The 15,870-nt window shown below is 40.3% G+C and overlaps 1 protein-coding gene across 5 annotated transcripts in view; it reads right to left on the reverse strand.

Moving 5' to 3' along the window:
• add3a (adducin 3 (gamma) a) overlaps nucleotides 1–15,870 on the reverse strand; it is a 104,696-nt gene that overhangs the window by 17,115 nt on the left and 71,711 nt on the right. For all 5 annotated transcript variants that reach the window (XM_061678427.1, XM_061678428.1, XM_061678429.1 and 2 more), the window contains exons 3-5: nucleotides 10,566–10,704; nucleotides 9,965–10,116; nucleotides 6,491–6,571 (exon numbers count right to left, since the gene is read on the reverse strand). In XM_061678427.1, coding sequence (XP_061534411.1) covers nucleotides 6,491–6,571; nucleotides 9,965–10,116; nucleotides 10,566–10,704 — 372 coding nt within the window. The remainder of the gene's footprint in view (nucleotides 1–6,490; nucleotides 6,572–9,964; nucleotides 10,117–10,565; nucleotides 10,705–15,870) is intronic.

Here is a 15,870-nt window from a genome sequence, read left to right on the forward strand (position 1 = left end):
AAGCACCAACGTCTTCCAAAAAGCTGTGACAGTGGCAAAATGGGTTCAGCTCCACTGATAAACCTCGAAACATCCATCCATCTCCAAAATCAATAAAACAAACAGCATCTATAACATTATCAACCATTCCTTATCTACAAGCTCCTACTCAGGAAATGAACTAAACTATTACCTGCAACACGATATATTTGTGGTATGGCAACTTTATTACCATTCAGTAATTGGATAACTGGGAGGGATGTGGGATTAAGCAGAAATGTACAAGACCTGCAAGGCAGAATCTTAACAATGACAAAAGGGAGAGAATGAAGACACCAGGTCAAAAAGAGAGATGCATGAAGCGGAAGAAATAGCAATGACCAAAGTGTGTACAGATGTCAAGATCTGAGTAAAAGTTAATCACAAACAGAAACCCTCTCCGGTCTGCAGGCATTACGCACTGCCACCACATGTTGTTCTGATATAAAGCAGAAAACCACAAAATCATGTTTCTCTTTCAAAACACAAACTGTGAGTGTGAGTTGTAGCAACAGAAAAGGGCATCCATCCCGCAGCTGGACGCAGATGAATCGTATTCACTTCAGTTTGTTGAACACACACAGACTCCGGGCGCTATTTTTGTAGATGGCTTTCTGTGGCTGGGCGCAAATGCCGGTATGTCCTGATATTTGTGGAAACGCAAGGCTTGCTGTGTGTGTTTTCCAAATTGGCAGACCAGTGTAGCCCTAGCTGGGCATTCTGACGCAGAAGAGAGAGTGTCCTTGGACATGCGCCCAGCAGAGTGACAATTTGGTGGAAGAAAGTCGATCCAAACCAGACATGTCAAGATCCTGGCCCGCGAGCCACTTCCGGGAGCTTGACATGTCTGGTTTAGCAGCAATTTCGTCCGGCCCGCGCAGTGCAAATCTGACTGCAAAAAGTGAAAGTGGAAGTGCCTGGCGAAAGACAACGACAAAAAGAATGACGACGGACCGTTCATTTGATCAGACGAAATGACGTCGACAGGAATACTTTTCAGATTCTTATGGGGTGAGTTTTCATTAACGTTATCTACGTTACGTTCGTGTTTAGCCAAGTTTTGAAGAAGATTAAAATGTTCCTTGTGTTCGTTGTAGTGCAAATCTGATTGCAAAAAGTGCTCGCGGCGTTGAAAATCACACGTTTATAGAATTCGGATCACAATAGAAAACTAGATGGACGTGATTCACTATTATTATTCTTGTTTTCTGTGAAGTTTTAAGTAAATGTGACGATGCGCTTGCCCTCAGAGTGACCTGGAAAAAGAGATGGCGGCGGTAACCGTCGTCGTCATGAACTCAGAATCACTGGATGATCGCAATTTTGGCAAGTGCTGGCTGGCGATCATATGCTAAATTACTTTGCATATTGACTATTTTGGGTGTTGTAGGCACAAATAATGGATTAGTACAGCAATACAGTAGTTACACATGATTCATTGATACAGTAGTTACTCAAAATACATGCTCGTGTTAAACATGTAAACAACTAATACAAAAAGACCAATTAATAATTTTATATGAAATCAAATACTGTTCAAGTAAAAAAAAAAAAAAAAAAAAAAAAAAAAAAAAAAGTATTTTAATCCCCAAGCAACACCTCTCAGTTGATCAAGTGGATGTAATAAAGCCAAATACGCCTGCTCAGACAACGTCTAACTGCCAGCTGGTCTAATGCGATTTTGGTGAATTCGATTGGGGCACAAGCAGATATATTCAGTACTGAGGTCTGCGGACTGTTAGTGTTCAGTCCAACGTGTAGCTTGCCTCTCGTTCTAAGTCAGCTTCCCCGTGACCCTTAACAGGATAAGCAGTAGAAGATTGATGGATGTAGTAAACATGTTTCTTTGAAATTTTGTTTTGGTGACTGTTTTTCAGGATTTATATTGCGTACATCTACAAATGGTATTCCATTTGTAGTTCTTTGATGAGCTTGTCCACCATCGTTTTAAAATGTTGGTCTCACCTCAACTCACTCAGATGCAAACTGCATCATCAGCACACAATTTATTGATCTTGCAAAAATAGGGCAAAGCGAATGACACAACCACCACCAATGATGTAGACATGATCAGACAAAGGCAGCTGTCAGAAAATGGAACATTGATTTGCTTCCATCACATGTCTAGTAACATTTGACTATGCCCTGCCATGTCCTTCAATAGCTCCTGCTCAGTCACACAACTGTACAGCTGAGAGGCCCCCTGTGACATGTGCGGAATGTCTAAATATAAAGAAAGATGTCAAAGGACGTGTCAGAAATATGTGAAATGTGACACGCTTAAATGGTGATGATAAGAAATACCTAAAAATGGCAACGACACTCGAGAGCACGGGGGGGGGGGGGGTCTTGTCACGAAGCAAACTGACCACTTTCATGTACAATACAGAGCCTCTCATGTGAAACTGAGAGCTTGGGTCAGGATCAAACAGCAACTATGCAACTGCATTAACTAAATTCTAATATAATTTTTGCCTGGAAACAAAGGTCCTGAGAGATGGTACCAAACTCTCAGTGATGAGGTGAACTTTACTTGACATTGGATCTCAAACAATAACATTAACATTCGCTTGACCTTTGTGCAGGTAGCGTGGGATTAGTTGCCACTAAGTGATGGTGTAAATGTGAATGTGAATGCTTGTCTGTCTCTATATTTGCCCTGTGATTGACTGGCAACCAGTCCAGGGTGTCGTCCGCTTTTGCCCAAAGTCAACTGGGATAGGCTTGAGTTCCCTGCAAACCTTAACAGAAGAAGCGCTATATAAAATGGATTGATGGATTACTTTGTCTTTACATACTGAACATACAGTATATTCATCTTTTGAGTGAAAGAGAGATATCAACATGAAACAAGTCAATGGGGGGAACGTTTCTGCAAGATTATCACACACACCTGTTCACATAAGCCAGTGCTTGAACAATACATGTACAGTGGGTACGGAAAGTATTCAGACCCCCTTAAATGTTTCACTCTCTATTTGCTAAAATAATTTAAGTTCATTTGTTTCCTCATTAATGTACCAACAGCACCCCATATTGACAGAAAAAAAAACAGAATTATTGACATTTTTGAAGATTTATTAAAAAAGAAAAACTGAAATATCACACAGCCATAAGTATTAAAACCGTTTGCTGTGACACACATATATTCATCTCGAGTGCTGTCCATTTCTTCTCATCATCCACCTTCATTGGAGTCCAGCTGTTTTTGATTATACTGATTGGACTTGATTAGGGCCGGCACAGTGGGCGACTGATTAGCACATCTGCCTCACAGTTCTGAGGACCGCGGTTCGAATCCCGGCCGCCCTTTGTGGAGTTAGCATGTTCTCCCCCGTGCCTGGGTGGGTTTTCTCCGGGCACTCCTTTTTCCTCCCACATCCCAAAAACATGCGTGGTAGGTTGATTGAAGACTCTAAATTGCCCATATGTGTGAAAGTGAGCGCAAATGGTTGTTTGTTTCTATGTGCCCTTACGATTGGCTGGCGACCGGTTCAGGGTGTACCCCGCCTCCCGCCCGAAGATAGCTGGGATAGGCTCCAGCAGCAAGCGACCCTAGTGAGGATAAGCGGTAAAGAAAATGGATGGATGGATGGATGGATGGATGGATGGACTTGATTAGGAAAGCCACACACCTGTCTATATAAGACCTTACAGCTCACAGTGCATGTCAGAGAAAATGAGAATCATGAGGTCAAAGGAACTGCCTGAAGAGCTCAGAGGCAGAATTGTGGCATCGGCACAGATCTGGCCAAGGTTACAAAAAAAAAAATTATGCTGCACTTAAGGTTCCTAAGAGCACAGTGGTCTCCGTAATCCTTAAATGGAAGATGTTTGGGATGACCAGAACTCTTTTTAGAAGAATGATCTTATCAACATGAACCAATCACTTAAATATTAGTGTAGTTGTAGCAACATTAAATCAGCAACTTAGAGCAGACTTGATATGCCAACACAGTACAGTAAGTACCTAAACGTAAACAAGCACACCATTCTCAGTACCAAACTGAGCAACTGGGGGAGAGGAGCCTTGGTGAGAGAGGTAAAGTAGAACCCAAAGATCACTGTGGCTGAGCTATAGAGATGTAGTCGGGAGATGGGAGAAAGTTCTAGAAAGTCAACCATCACTGCAGCCCTCCACCAGTCGGGGCTTTATGGCAGAGTGGCCCGACGGAAGCCTCTCGTCAGTGCAAGACATATGAAAGCCCATATGGAGTTTGCTAAAAAACACCTGAAGGACTCCAAGATGGTGAGAAATAATATTCTCTGGTTTGATGAGACCAATATATAAATTGTTGGCCTTAATTCCAAGTGGCATGTGTGGAGAAAACCAGGCACTGCTCATCACCTGTCCAATACCGTTCCAACAGTGAAGAATGGTGGTGGCAGCATTATGCTGTGGGGGTGTTTTTCAGCTGCAGGGACAGGGGGAGTGGTTGCAATCGAAGAAAAGATGAATGCGGCCAAGTACAGGGATATCCTGGACGAAAACCTTCTCCAGAGTGTTCAGAACCTCAGACTGGGCTAAAGGGTCACCTTCAAAAAAGACATTGACCCTAAGCACCCAGCTAAGATAACAAAGGAGTGGCTTCAGAACAACTCCGTGACTGTTCTTGAAGGGCCCAGGCAGAGCCCTGACTCAAACCCAATTGAGCATCTCTGGACAGACCTGAAAATGGCTGTCCACCAACGTTCACCATCCAGCCTAACAGAACTGGAGAGGATTTGCAAGGAGGAATGGCAGAGGATGCCCAAATCCAGGTGTGAAAAACTTGTTGCATCATTCCCAAAAAGACTCATGGCTGTATTAGCTCAAAAGGTTGCTTCTACTAAATACTGAGCAAAGTGTCTGAATGCTTATGCCTGTGTGATATTTCAGTTTTTCTTTTTTAATAAATCTGTGAAAATTTCAACAATTCCGTTTTTTTCTGTCAATATGGTGTGCTGTGTGTACATCAATGAGGAAAAAAATGAACTTAAATGATTTTAGCAAATGGCTGCAATATAACAAAGATTGAAAATGTTAAGGCTGTCTGAATCCTTTACGTACCCATTTAAAACCGCAGGCCAAACAACTTAAGCTACTTTATTGGTTGAATGCAAACAGAGCAGAGAGCGAGGCAGAGCAAGGATGATCACGCTGGTGTCAATATTGTACAAACAAAACATTGATACTGAACCAGAAAATATGAGAGAGGCATGTCTGCTATTTTCCATGTACTTTTAAAGCAAGTAATTAAGGCAGTAAAATACTAATCCGGCAAAACAGTAATGCATAACCTGCTTTCAGTGAAGGTCAAAGGCGATTTAACAATGTTAATTATTAACATAAACAGCCAGTTTTTATGTGCTTCGCTCATGCTGAAAGTTTGCTAAAAGCAAAGTTCAGCCAAAGGACACTGTCTAATGAATTGGTTCTGTTTTTTTGGTTGTTATTTTTTAAACTTTTTGTCCTTCAGTATCATAACTCTTTTGTGTGTGTTTTTTTTTTAAAACGTAAAACATATGGCCTCTTATTTGTATGTTGCAACTTTATTCCATTAACATAAAGTAATGCACACATCCACAAGTCATTAAAATCACTTACATTATCATACTGCTCTAAATATCTAAATACAAACTTAAAAGTGATTGAAAAAAAAAATATATGGCTTCAGCTTTGAATACAGAGCACTAGTATTTGGACGCATGATTTTATGACCAATAGCTGGAATTTCTCATAGATAAATTGAATTGAATAAATTGGGTAAGTACAGGTTAAAACAAAGAATCTTTATCCAACAAAGGGTTTTATTGCTTATGCTTGATTCTGAAGCAGAGCTCAAAGTGTAAAAAACAAGCGAGCTTCCTTAGCTTTAAGACAATGAAAAGTGGTTTTGTGATGCATGGAAACATCTCCAAACACAAACAGCATCATCCTGCTCCCCACTAACAATGTCACGGTGCAGTCAATTAAGTATCCCATGGATGCAGCATTTTATCACCAAGTCAACTGAAAAAAAATTAGAGGAGCAGTGTGGTGCATAACATCACCAAACACAAATACCAAATACTAATACTATAAAAATGTTTGTTAACGCTTGCCTTTTGGCTTTGACAGGACAGTGCTTCAATCATCACAGCAAAGGGGTTCTGTCGCTCTGGAACTTTGGCCAGCCTAGCTGCAGAGTCATTGGTGGTGAAACTCCGTGTGTGGGTGGTTATTATGTTAAATAGCCCCACAGTTTCATAACAGTCGACTGACTGTTGTTCACTGACACATTTTCAGAAATAGGCCGATAATTTAAGATTTACTTTGCGGTTTAATTGTTTAATTTCACACTTGAAGGGTGGGTAGGCACTCAAGAGACCAAACATTTTGTGTACAAATTTAATGTACATTTTCCATAAAATGCCTCCTTTAGGTGAAATTAATCAAAATGGAAGAAGTTGCTGTATTTCAAGGTTGGTACCAGGTCCCGTCGAGTCTTACCAGGTTTGATGCAGATGCCTCAGCAAATGAAAGTCCTCTGGGCATGATAAGGATGTGATCTTGCTCTTTGCTGACTCGGCCCTTTGGAGTAAGAAAATACACATTGGAGAATGTTGTGACAAATTCACCCAGACAACACAATAATTAACAACTATGAATCAGTACTTTCCTTCTTTATTATGGTCAGGAAATATAATTTGATCCTGCTTAACTTCATAGTACTATACTACTTCAGAGTCTAAAGCCTTTTTGCTAAAGAGCCACATTTTGAAAACGGACAGATGGGTCAGGCTATTTGTAGATGAGGTAAGAAAAAAGTTATATGTATTAGTGGTACCAAAATTCTGACTTCGATACTATACCCGCATAAGGTACCTCGATACCGGTACTGAAACGATACCACGGCAATAATCCAAAATATCAGCAAAAGCAGTAGACTGAAAACTAACAAAACAACTTCAAATACTTTTCTCTTTATTTTTGTTAATTCAAAACATTATGATAAACTTGATGTTTTTTTTTTTTATATAATGGAAGTAGCCCATTTTTAACATTTAAAAAAATGATATATATAATAATGAAAAATAATTAGATATATGTCTGCATTACCATATGACAAATATGTGTGTTTGTACATATATAAAATTGTACATCTATAGACAATCTATCTCTCTCTCTCTCTCTCTCTCTCTCTCCCTCCCTCCCTCCCTCCCTCCCTCCCTCCCTCCCCCTCTCCCTCTCGCTCCCCGCCCCCTCTCTGTTTTCTGCACCTGTCTCCAATCAGCCTCATCACTACAGGTATATAAGCCTGCCTGTTCCAGGAAATCCTCACCGAAGTATTGCAGTTACTTCCAGCGGTACCACAGCCCATTTACCTCACGTAAGTCACTCTATTCCTCGGTCCTTTATTTGACTCCTGCGTCTCCTTGTTCTCAGTGTTTTCCCACCTGCCAACCCACCGCCATTTCCTTTCCTCAATAAACTGTTCATCATGTTACATCTGCCTCTTGGATCCAGCTCCTCCCCATACGTGACAGACAATATATGTATGATATATAGTATACAGTCACAAAAAAAAAAAAAAAATTAAAAAATACCCCACCCTTGTTTATTCAATTTCATGTTCATTATAAACCCTGGTACCACTAAAGGCCGTTTACCTGAAGAGTACAAAAACTTAATTGTAATATTAAATACAATTTTGGTTAATATGAAGAAAAAAATGGGAAATGGCTAGAGCTAGATAACAGCTCTTATATGAAACTCTTATGAGCTATTTTCATTTTCATCATTATATTTGTCCAAACAAAGGTACCTTTAGTTGCACCTGGCATTAAAAATGAACAAGAAACAAGGGGTCCAATATTTTTTCAATTATTATTTCTATTATTTCTGTTTGCCAACCTTCATAGAGCCAAGGCACCCATTTTATATTAGAAAAATCTTAAGGCATACCACCAAGAAAAAATATATGTAAAAAAAAAAAAAAAGTATGAATACTAAAATTTTAATGGTCTTGTCTCAGTTTACTCACAAATTAATTTCCTCAATCTGAAATTTGGGCCTGTTCAATTGAACACAAAGCTGATATTTTATTTTATTTTTATTTATTTATTTGTTTGTTTAGCTTTATTATTATTATTTGTACTGTCTTTTGTAGCACCGCAGGCCCTTGAGTACCGTAATTTAAATCCTCTGTATGTGCTACGCATATTGAAGAATTGACAATAAAAGTACCTTGCACCTATTTACTCGCAGGAAACCACGACTTGTTCTGGTGTATGATTGGCTTCAGATGGATACACAGGTTGATAGTACCATCTGCCATCTAATGGAAGAGGATTTAATTGTTCTGCATTTCACTATACTCTGTACCTCCCTTGCATGAATAGACGAACAAAAATAGATTTGTAAATTATAAATACTCATTTTGGGACAAATTAAGTGAAATTATATACTTCCAGCAGAATTGCTATTGGGAATTACTGCTCCAAACAATAATTTGGTTTTGCAGGACACTAGCTTGAAGTTGCCTGATCACACAGAGCAGCCTCATGTGGCAAATGCCAATTCTTGACGCAAACAGATACTGGCCACTGTAGCAGGGCACATGCTCATGCTGGGGATATCAGAAGCTCAAAACGAGTCAATGGCAACAGCAAAATAGGCTGACTGGCAATGGCAGAGAAGATCTGACTACTATTTTAATGGGGTGCAAACCACATACTCTAAAGCTCATCACACAAATGCGCGTTTCTTACAAATGTAGCTCCACTTCAAAGGGCAATAAACAAGCTCTCCAACAGTATAAGATTCATTACCAAGACCTAAACACAAATGTCCTTACTTTTTGTGCTGTTTTTAGTACCTCTTCGAATGTGTCACTCAAAACTGGGCATTCCCTCTGCCAAGCATACATTTCATGAGAGGTTTGTATTTTCACCTGGATTTTACAAAAACTACAAAACCCACAATCAAATTTGGTACAGATTTATAAAAAGATGCAAATTAAGGAATTTAATTTCACCGACAGTGCACCTGCATCAGAACAGTGACCCACTAGATCCAGCAGATGCAGGTGTGGCGAAAACACTGTGGGTGTCAGTTGGAACCCACGCAGTGTCCCCAGCAGTCATTTTTATATTTTCTTTTCGACATAACTCTTGTAACGTATTGTGCTACTATACCTGATGAAAAATAAGTGGCCTGCCCATCTTTACTCTAAATCAGTGCTCCCAACCATTGGTCCATTAGTGCGGCTGCTATTTGCAGGGGATAGCGCCTCACCTACAAATCCCTTCATGTAGTTGCCCCCTGGTACCTGTCAGACCTTCTCCACCCACCCCATCCCAGGACCTGAGGGCTTCCAACTTTGGTCTCCTCTCCATCCCCAACACCCACCTGCGAACCTTTGGGGCCAGAGCCTTCAGCATGGCAGCCCTCACCCTCTGGGACTGTCTCCCCGTCTGAGATCTGCAACTTCCCATCGCTGGAGATCGCTATATAAATCTAAGTAATTATGATTATGATTATAATTATTATTATTATTATTATTAAAGAGACCGGGAAAGATCGCAAATAGCAAAAATACACCGATAATTGACACCCATTAAAATTGCATTGGAAAAGTTATTTATTTATTATTACCCCAAAAATTGGGGGTATACCACCAATAAGCATTTTCGGAGTTGGTCCCCCTCCCTGAGGAGCAGGAGATGCCCCTGCGCCGCCCCACCACGTCCCGTCAGTAATTAGCGCCATCATCGCAAAGTCCGTTGCAAACGGCACACTCCCTGCCGGCCCGTTGCCAATTAGGTTCTGATCGGTAAAGTCTGTCAGCACGCCGACCACCCCACCTCCGTTGACGACTGTTTGCCGGTCTGCAATAAATATGTACTTGCATGAAGCTGAACCGTTTTGTTGTGGATAAAAGGTTGGGAGCACTGCTCTAAATGATGTTTTGAAGAGTCTTACAGTGATATAGGAGCTGGCAAAGTGCGCCCAGTTAAACAGGTCCACCAGTCTGTAGAGGCTGGCCAGTTTACAACGTGTAAGCTTCTCTCCTTTCACCATGGTGCTTGTTTCGACGTTGTACAAGTCATTAATGGGCGTGACCATCCCCAAACCTGAACAGGAAAATTCAGAATAAAACACATGCAAAAAACTGTTTTAGGATGAGTGAAGTAGTTCGTTTCATTCAGTGATGTATTGGACACATCATTTACTACTTTATTTACTGCCATAGCCCTGTTTGATTTACTGACTTAAAAAGAAGAGCTGGAATGAGCTGGTGTGATCCCTTAAAAATGAATAAGCATTTAGTTGCACATTCCACATGTGTGATTGTAAGCAGTTTGCAAGTCATAACTCAAAAAGGATCAAAAGTGAGAAAAAAATGCATGGCTCTTCCGGCGTCTGAGCCCAGATCAGTACATCAGCCTTCAAGAGGGAAAAGCGTCTTTGACTACTCTTTGTTTGTGTGAAAAAGGCAGTTGGACTCTGGGTGTGGTCGACTTGCGGTTTATATTGTTGACTGGTCGCCATGGTGACGTGTCACACGGCGATGTGTACTCACTAAGTGGGGAAGTGTTGTAACCGGCCATTGAACTCGCCATGAAGAAGTCAGCAATCTGTCTGAGGGCCAACAGTCCGGTGGTGTTGTTTCCTTTGCGCTGCTGCTCTAGGATCAGAGTCTCCAACTCTTCCTTGAAGGCCTGGGGATGGAAGTTAGGAAAGTAAGATATTAGATGATGTGATGAGACAATGCGCACATTTTACAGAACTTCAGGATGAATGATGGCACATGTGCGCAAACTTGCGTGAAAAGATGGCGAGGCATGGCGGATTAGAGCACATGTAGAGACGACAGTGAAATTATAACTGTGGGAATGTGAAGTGCGACACAAGCAGCACTTAATCACAGATTAGTCATGCTCCTGAGGTGTCAACATGCAGGAAGGCAGCATCAGGGAAGCTAATTGGCTGCTTATGTACAATCATACACATGATTGGCTGAATGGGTAACAGGATTTGCCTTTTAAACCTGTACAAGTACATATTTATAGATTATTTTACATTTGAGACTATGTGAATCCTGGGATGCATATGTCATGGAAACAATGAGTCCCTGCAATTTATCATCACAGAATACAGATACAGTAGTCCTCCGTAATATCACGGTTCTTGCTTTGTGGTCATGTTATATTGCTGATTTTTATTCAAGTTGTTACTCTCTTTTTCATACTGTTGGTACAATATTTTTGTGTTGTCCATTGCTCTTGCTCTCTCTCAATGTATTCTGTTTAGTCCTGTCATGATAGCAAATCTCATAGGATGATATATTCTTCCCCAAAACTATCACGACAAACGATTGTATCGTTGATGTTTTTTATGCCACTGATATAATATTAGAGCATAATAATTCAAGTACATCCTTTTAAAGAACAACTTTTAATTCCAACGCAAACAATATTGAACACTGTAAAGTAGAACAATAACTAAAATATCTTACATAGAAAAATATGAATAAAACAGACTCAGGCTCTGTTCACAAAAATTGCACTTAAACAAATATTAAACATTAGGCACAGAGGTATAAATAGTCATTAATGCCTGAACAGGCAATATACACGTTGTCCTGTTACTGTACTGTAACTGCCAATTTGGTTTTCAGTTTGTTAAAAAAAAGTGCAAAGTACAGCAACATTAATAACAGCACAAGTAGATCAAAGTAGCCTGTTTTGATTCAATATTTTTACTACAACCCCGATTCCAATGTAGTTGGGACGTTGTGTGAAACTAAATAAAAACAGAATACAACGATTTGCAAATCATGTTCAACCTATATTTAATTGAATACACTACAAAGACAAGATATTTAATGTTCAAACTGATCAACTTTATTATTTTTAGCAAATAATCATTAACTTAAGATTTTATGGCTGCACCACGTTCCAAAAAACCTGGGACAAGGTCATGTTTACCACTTTGTTACATCACCTTTTCTTTTAACAACATTCAATAACGTTTGGGAACTGAGGACACTAATTGTTGAAGCTTTGTAGGTGCAATTCTTTCTATTCTTACTTGATGTACAGCTTCAGCTGTTCAACAGTCTGGGGTCTCCGTTGTCGTATTTTACCCTTCATGATGCGCCACACATTTTCAATGGGAGACAGGTCTGGACTTCAGGCAGGCCAGTCTAGTACCCGCACTCTTTTACTACGAAGCCAAGCTGTTGTAACACATGCAGAATGTGGTTTGGCATTGTCTTGCTGAAATAAGCAGGGGCGTCCATGAAAAAGATGTTGCTTGGATGGCAGCATATGTTTCTCAACCTGTATGTACCTTTCAGCATTAAAGGTGCCTTCACAGATGTGTAAGTTACCCATGTCATTGGCACTAACACAGCCCCATACCATCACAGATGCTAGCTTTTGAACTTTGCGTCCATAACAGTTCGGATGGTTCTATTCCTCTGTGGTCCGGCGGACACGACGTCCACAATTTCCAAAAACAATTTAAAATGTGGACTTGTCGGACCACAGAACACTTTTCCACTTTGCATCAGTCCATCTGAGATGAGCTTGGGCCCAGAGAAGCCTGGCGGCGTTTCTGGGTGTTGTTGATCTACGGCTTTTGCTTTGCATAGTAGTAGAGGTGAACCTCGCCCCATATTTGCTTGTGAATGACTGAGCAATTCAGGGAAGCTCCTTTTATACCCAATCATGGTTGGGTATAACATGTTCCCAATTAGCCTGTTCACCTCGGGGATGTTCCAAACAGGTGTTTGATGAGCATTCCTCAACTTTCTCAGTCCTTTTTACCACCTGTCACAGCTTTTTCGGAACGTGTTGCAGCCATAAAATTCTAAGTTAATGATTATTTGCTAAAAACAATCAAGTTGATCAGGTTGAACATTAAATATCTTGTCTTTGTAGTGTATTCAATTAAATATAGGTTGAACATGGTTTGCAAATCATTGTATTCTGTTTTTATTTATGTTTAACACAACGTCCCAACTTTATTGGAATTGGGGTTGTACTTTTCAAAAGTCTGCAGCCTTACTTTAAAAGCTGCATTGTCAACATGTTCAATGGCTAAATCTCTTACAATAGTGAGTACACGCCACTGTATATAAAGTGAGCATATGTGCACACATATATGATGTCACGTTTGTATTTTCATTCTTGGGCAAAGGGTTCCATAATTGCAAGCTGACGGGAAACACGAAATGTCCCACAGTGTTTTTTTGTTCCCAGCAGAAGAAATTGGGTGGGATGGTTGTGTTTAAGATGGCTTTTGTCACTTTGAGGTTTTGAATTGTGTTTTCTTCGTTGCGACTTCATACAAATTCGACATACCATCTCATTTGTGTTAGGGGGATGGCTGCCTTATTCTGGCTTGAATCCAAAATGTTAACACATCATCGTAGTGGCATTCGACTTTTGAACTATGCTTTGCTATACTATGCCAGTGGCCGCATTTCAAAAGCATGCACACACACACCCACAGACACGGCCAATCAGGATCCCCACTCTTCACCCTCTCGAATTGGTTTCGAGACCATGATTGGTTTCATGTTTGTGCTTTCAAGTGGTGGAGGTTTTTTTTTTTTTCCCTCTCTTTCTTCCTCCAATGGCTGGACGTACAAGAGCCGCACCATTCAGAAGTTAGGGCACATATGCGACCAAATTAGTCGTACTCTAGAGCGCTGTCTCGTCAAAAATAAATAAATACATTTTTAAAAATCATATGCCGGATTTTCAGCACCACGTCGCAGTACTTTAAGTCATAGCTCTGCACCTAACACATCAACCACAGGATCATCCACTTGTGTTCTGCCAACAGAACAGGCCTACGTGAGTGTGTTTTTTGAAAACTGGAGCAACCCCCTCTATTGGAACACCTAGAGTCCCGGTGCACTGCTGGGTGTGACCCATGGCCAAACATTCCTCTGTCCCTGGTGGTGGTGTTGCTGTGGTGACTGACTCAAAGCGGATGTCTGACTGTGACAGTTCAGGGTTTTGTTTCGGACAGTTCTCTCTTTAAGACACTTGTTTTCCATCACATTTACATTTTAGTCAGTGTTCTAAAGGCAGAATCAAAGCTCAGCTGTAGAGTTCGATGTTTTGGGTCTGTGTTGGAGGACTTCTGCTCGTTAATACGGAAAACAAATGCGATCATTACGATTGAACCTGCACACGTTCTGATACAGCATGCTTTTAAAAATTCTGTTTTTATTGACGTTGTCATAAATGTATTAATTTAGCAATTTTGTTATTGTGGCGTACGAGTGGTTAGCATGCCTGTCTCACAGTTCTGAGGTTCAGGGTTCGATTCAGGACTGTAGAGTTTGCATGTTCTCCACATGCCTGCGTCCACATTCCAATTTCTTTCAACATTCTTGTATTGATCACAGTAGATTGTGCATGTATATTTAATGTTATGTCAGAGAATATCATCAGTTGTAGGCACTGAGGATTCAGAGCTGCTTGAAGCCTTTCAAAAGGCACACGTAAGTCAGAAAGACACACACACACACACACACACACACACTAGCAGGCATCTATCTGCTCAACAGTTTGTGAGTACTGCATTCTCAAGAAGATTATGACAGCTGGGATTTGACTCTTGCAAACGGATTAACTCCAGAGCTGAAAGTGGATCTATCATTATTTGGGTAACCCTGCGGACCGCTGTCCCAACAAAAACAACATCAAGAAACTTGTTTATGCTGATTTTTTTTTGCAATAACCATAAAGCATCAGGTGAATCTACATCACATTGTGACATCTGTGCTTGTTGTTACCAGACCACTACATGAGGTGTTTCCCAAACTTGTATTACATGAATTATGACAATGCCACAGTCACTAGGAGCTCACAAACAGCTTTGCACTGAATATAAAGTGTCTGGCATCAGTTTTGCTAGTCTTGTAACACACGAGTCTTGGTCTCGAGACCACGTTTTGAAGGACTTTTGAAGGACTCTGTCTTGGATCGGCTTGATTTTCCATTGAGACTAGCACCGATCTGCTATTTTTCAACTTTGTTAATGTGACAATAAGGAAAAGCACTTGGTAAAACAAGCAATACCTTCAATTCTTGTGTTACTATCCCCCACCATTCCCATAATGACTGCAACATTCGCGGTGTTTTTGACTCACCTGAAGTGAAAGGTGCAAAATGAAAGTACGAAATTAAGCAAGGAAGAGTCCGGAGCAAGATGTCTGCTTCATCAATGATAATTAAATTTGGCTTCCTCAACCACAAATACTTCATATGTAAAACAAAATGCCAACGAAAACGTTCTGCAGTGTGCAAATTCTGAGGTCTTTAACTCACTGAAACGGCGGAGACAATGGTGGGCTTTACCCGGCATCTCAAAAGGGGGGAAAAAAAACAAAAACAAAAACACAGGTAATCTGAAACTGTAAGTAACACCAACAAATTTAGTTTTGTCTTTCTGAGCTATTTCTGAAAATAGGTTTTAATTACACGTTAAATTGCCTTTGCCTAACAGTATCATACTTGGGCTGTAGTTTATGCCAAATCAACTAAATTGGCTATTTGTCCGCTCTTTGTAATGTTAGCAGCGCTTGTAAACTAGCTTTACACTTGCACTTCATTTTTAAATAGAAAAATGTATTTGTTGCAATAATCTATTGACAAAAATTATCACAATTTGAGATTTTTGCATGTTGTGCTTTGAAAGAGTTCCAGACGCTGTGTTTTTTGGCTGTCAAATGTATTTAAAAGAAAATGAAAATTTAAAGAGTGGAGACTCTAACTGTTCAACCTTGTCATGGTTTTTAAAATTGATTTTATGGTATTTGTCTTGTCTGGGTCTCTGCTTCTCTTGGTCTTGACTAGGTCTCG

The sequence above is a fragment of the Phycodurus eques genome, chromosome 6, assembly GCF_024500275.1.
Source record: "Phycodurus eques isolate BA_2022a chromosome 6, UOR_Pequ_1.1, whole genome shotgun sequence".
NCBI lineage: Eukaryota > Metazoa > Chordata > Actinopteri > Syngnathiformes > Syngnathidae > Phycodurus > Phycodurus eques.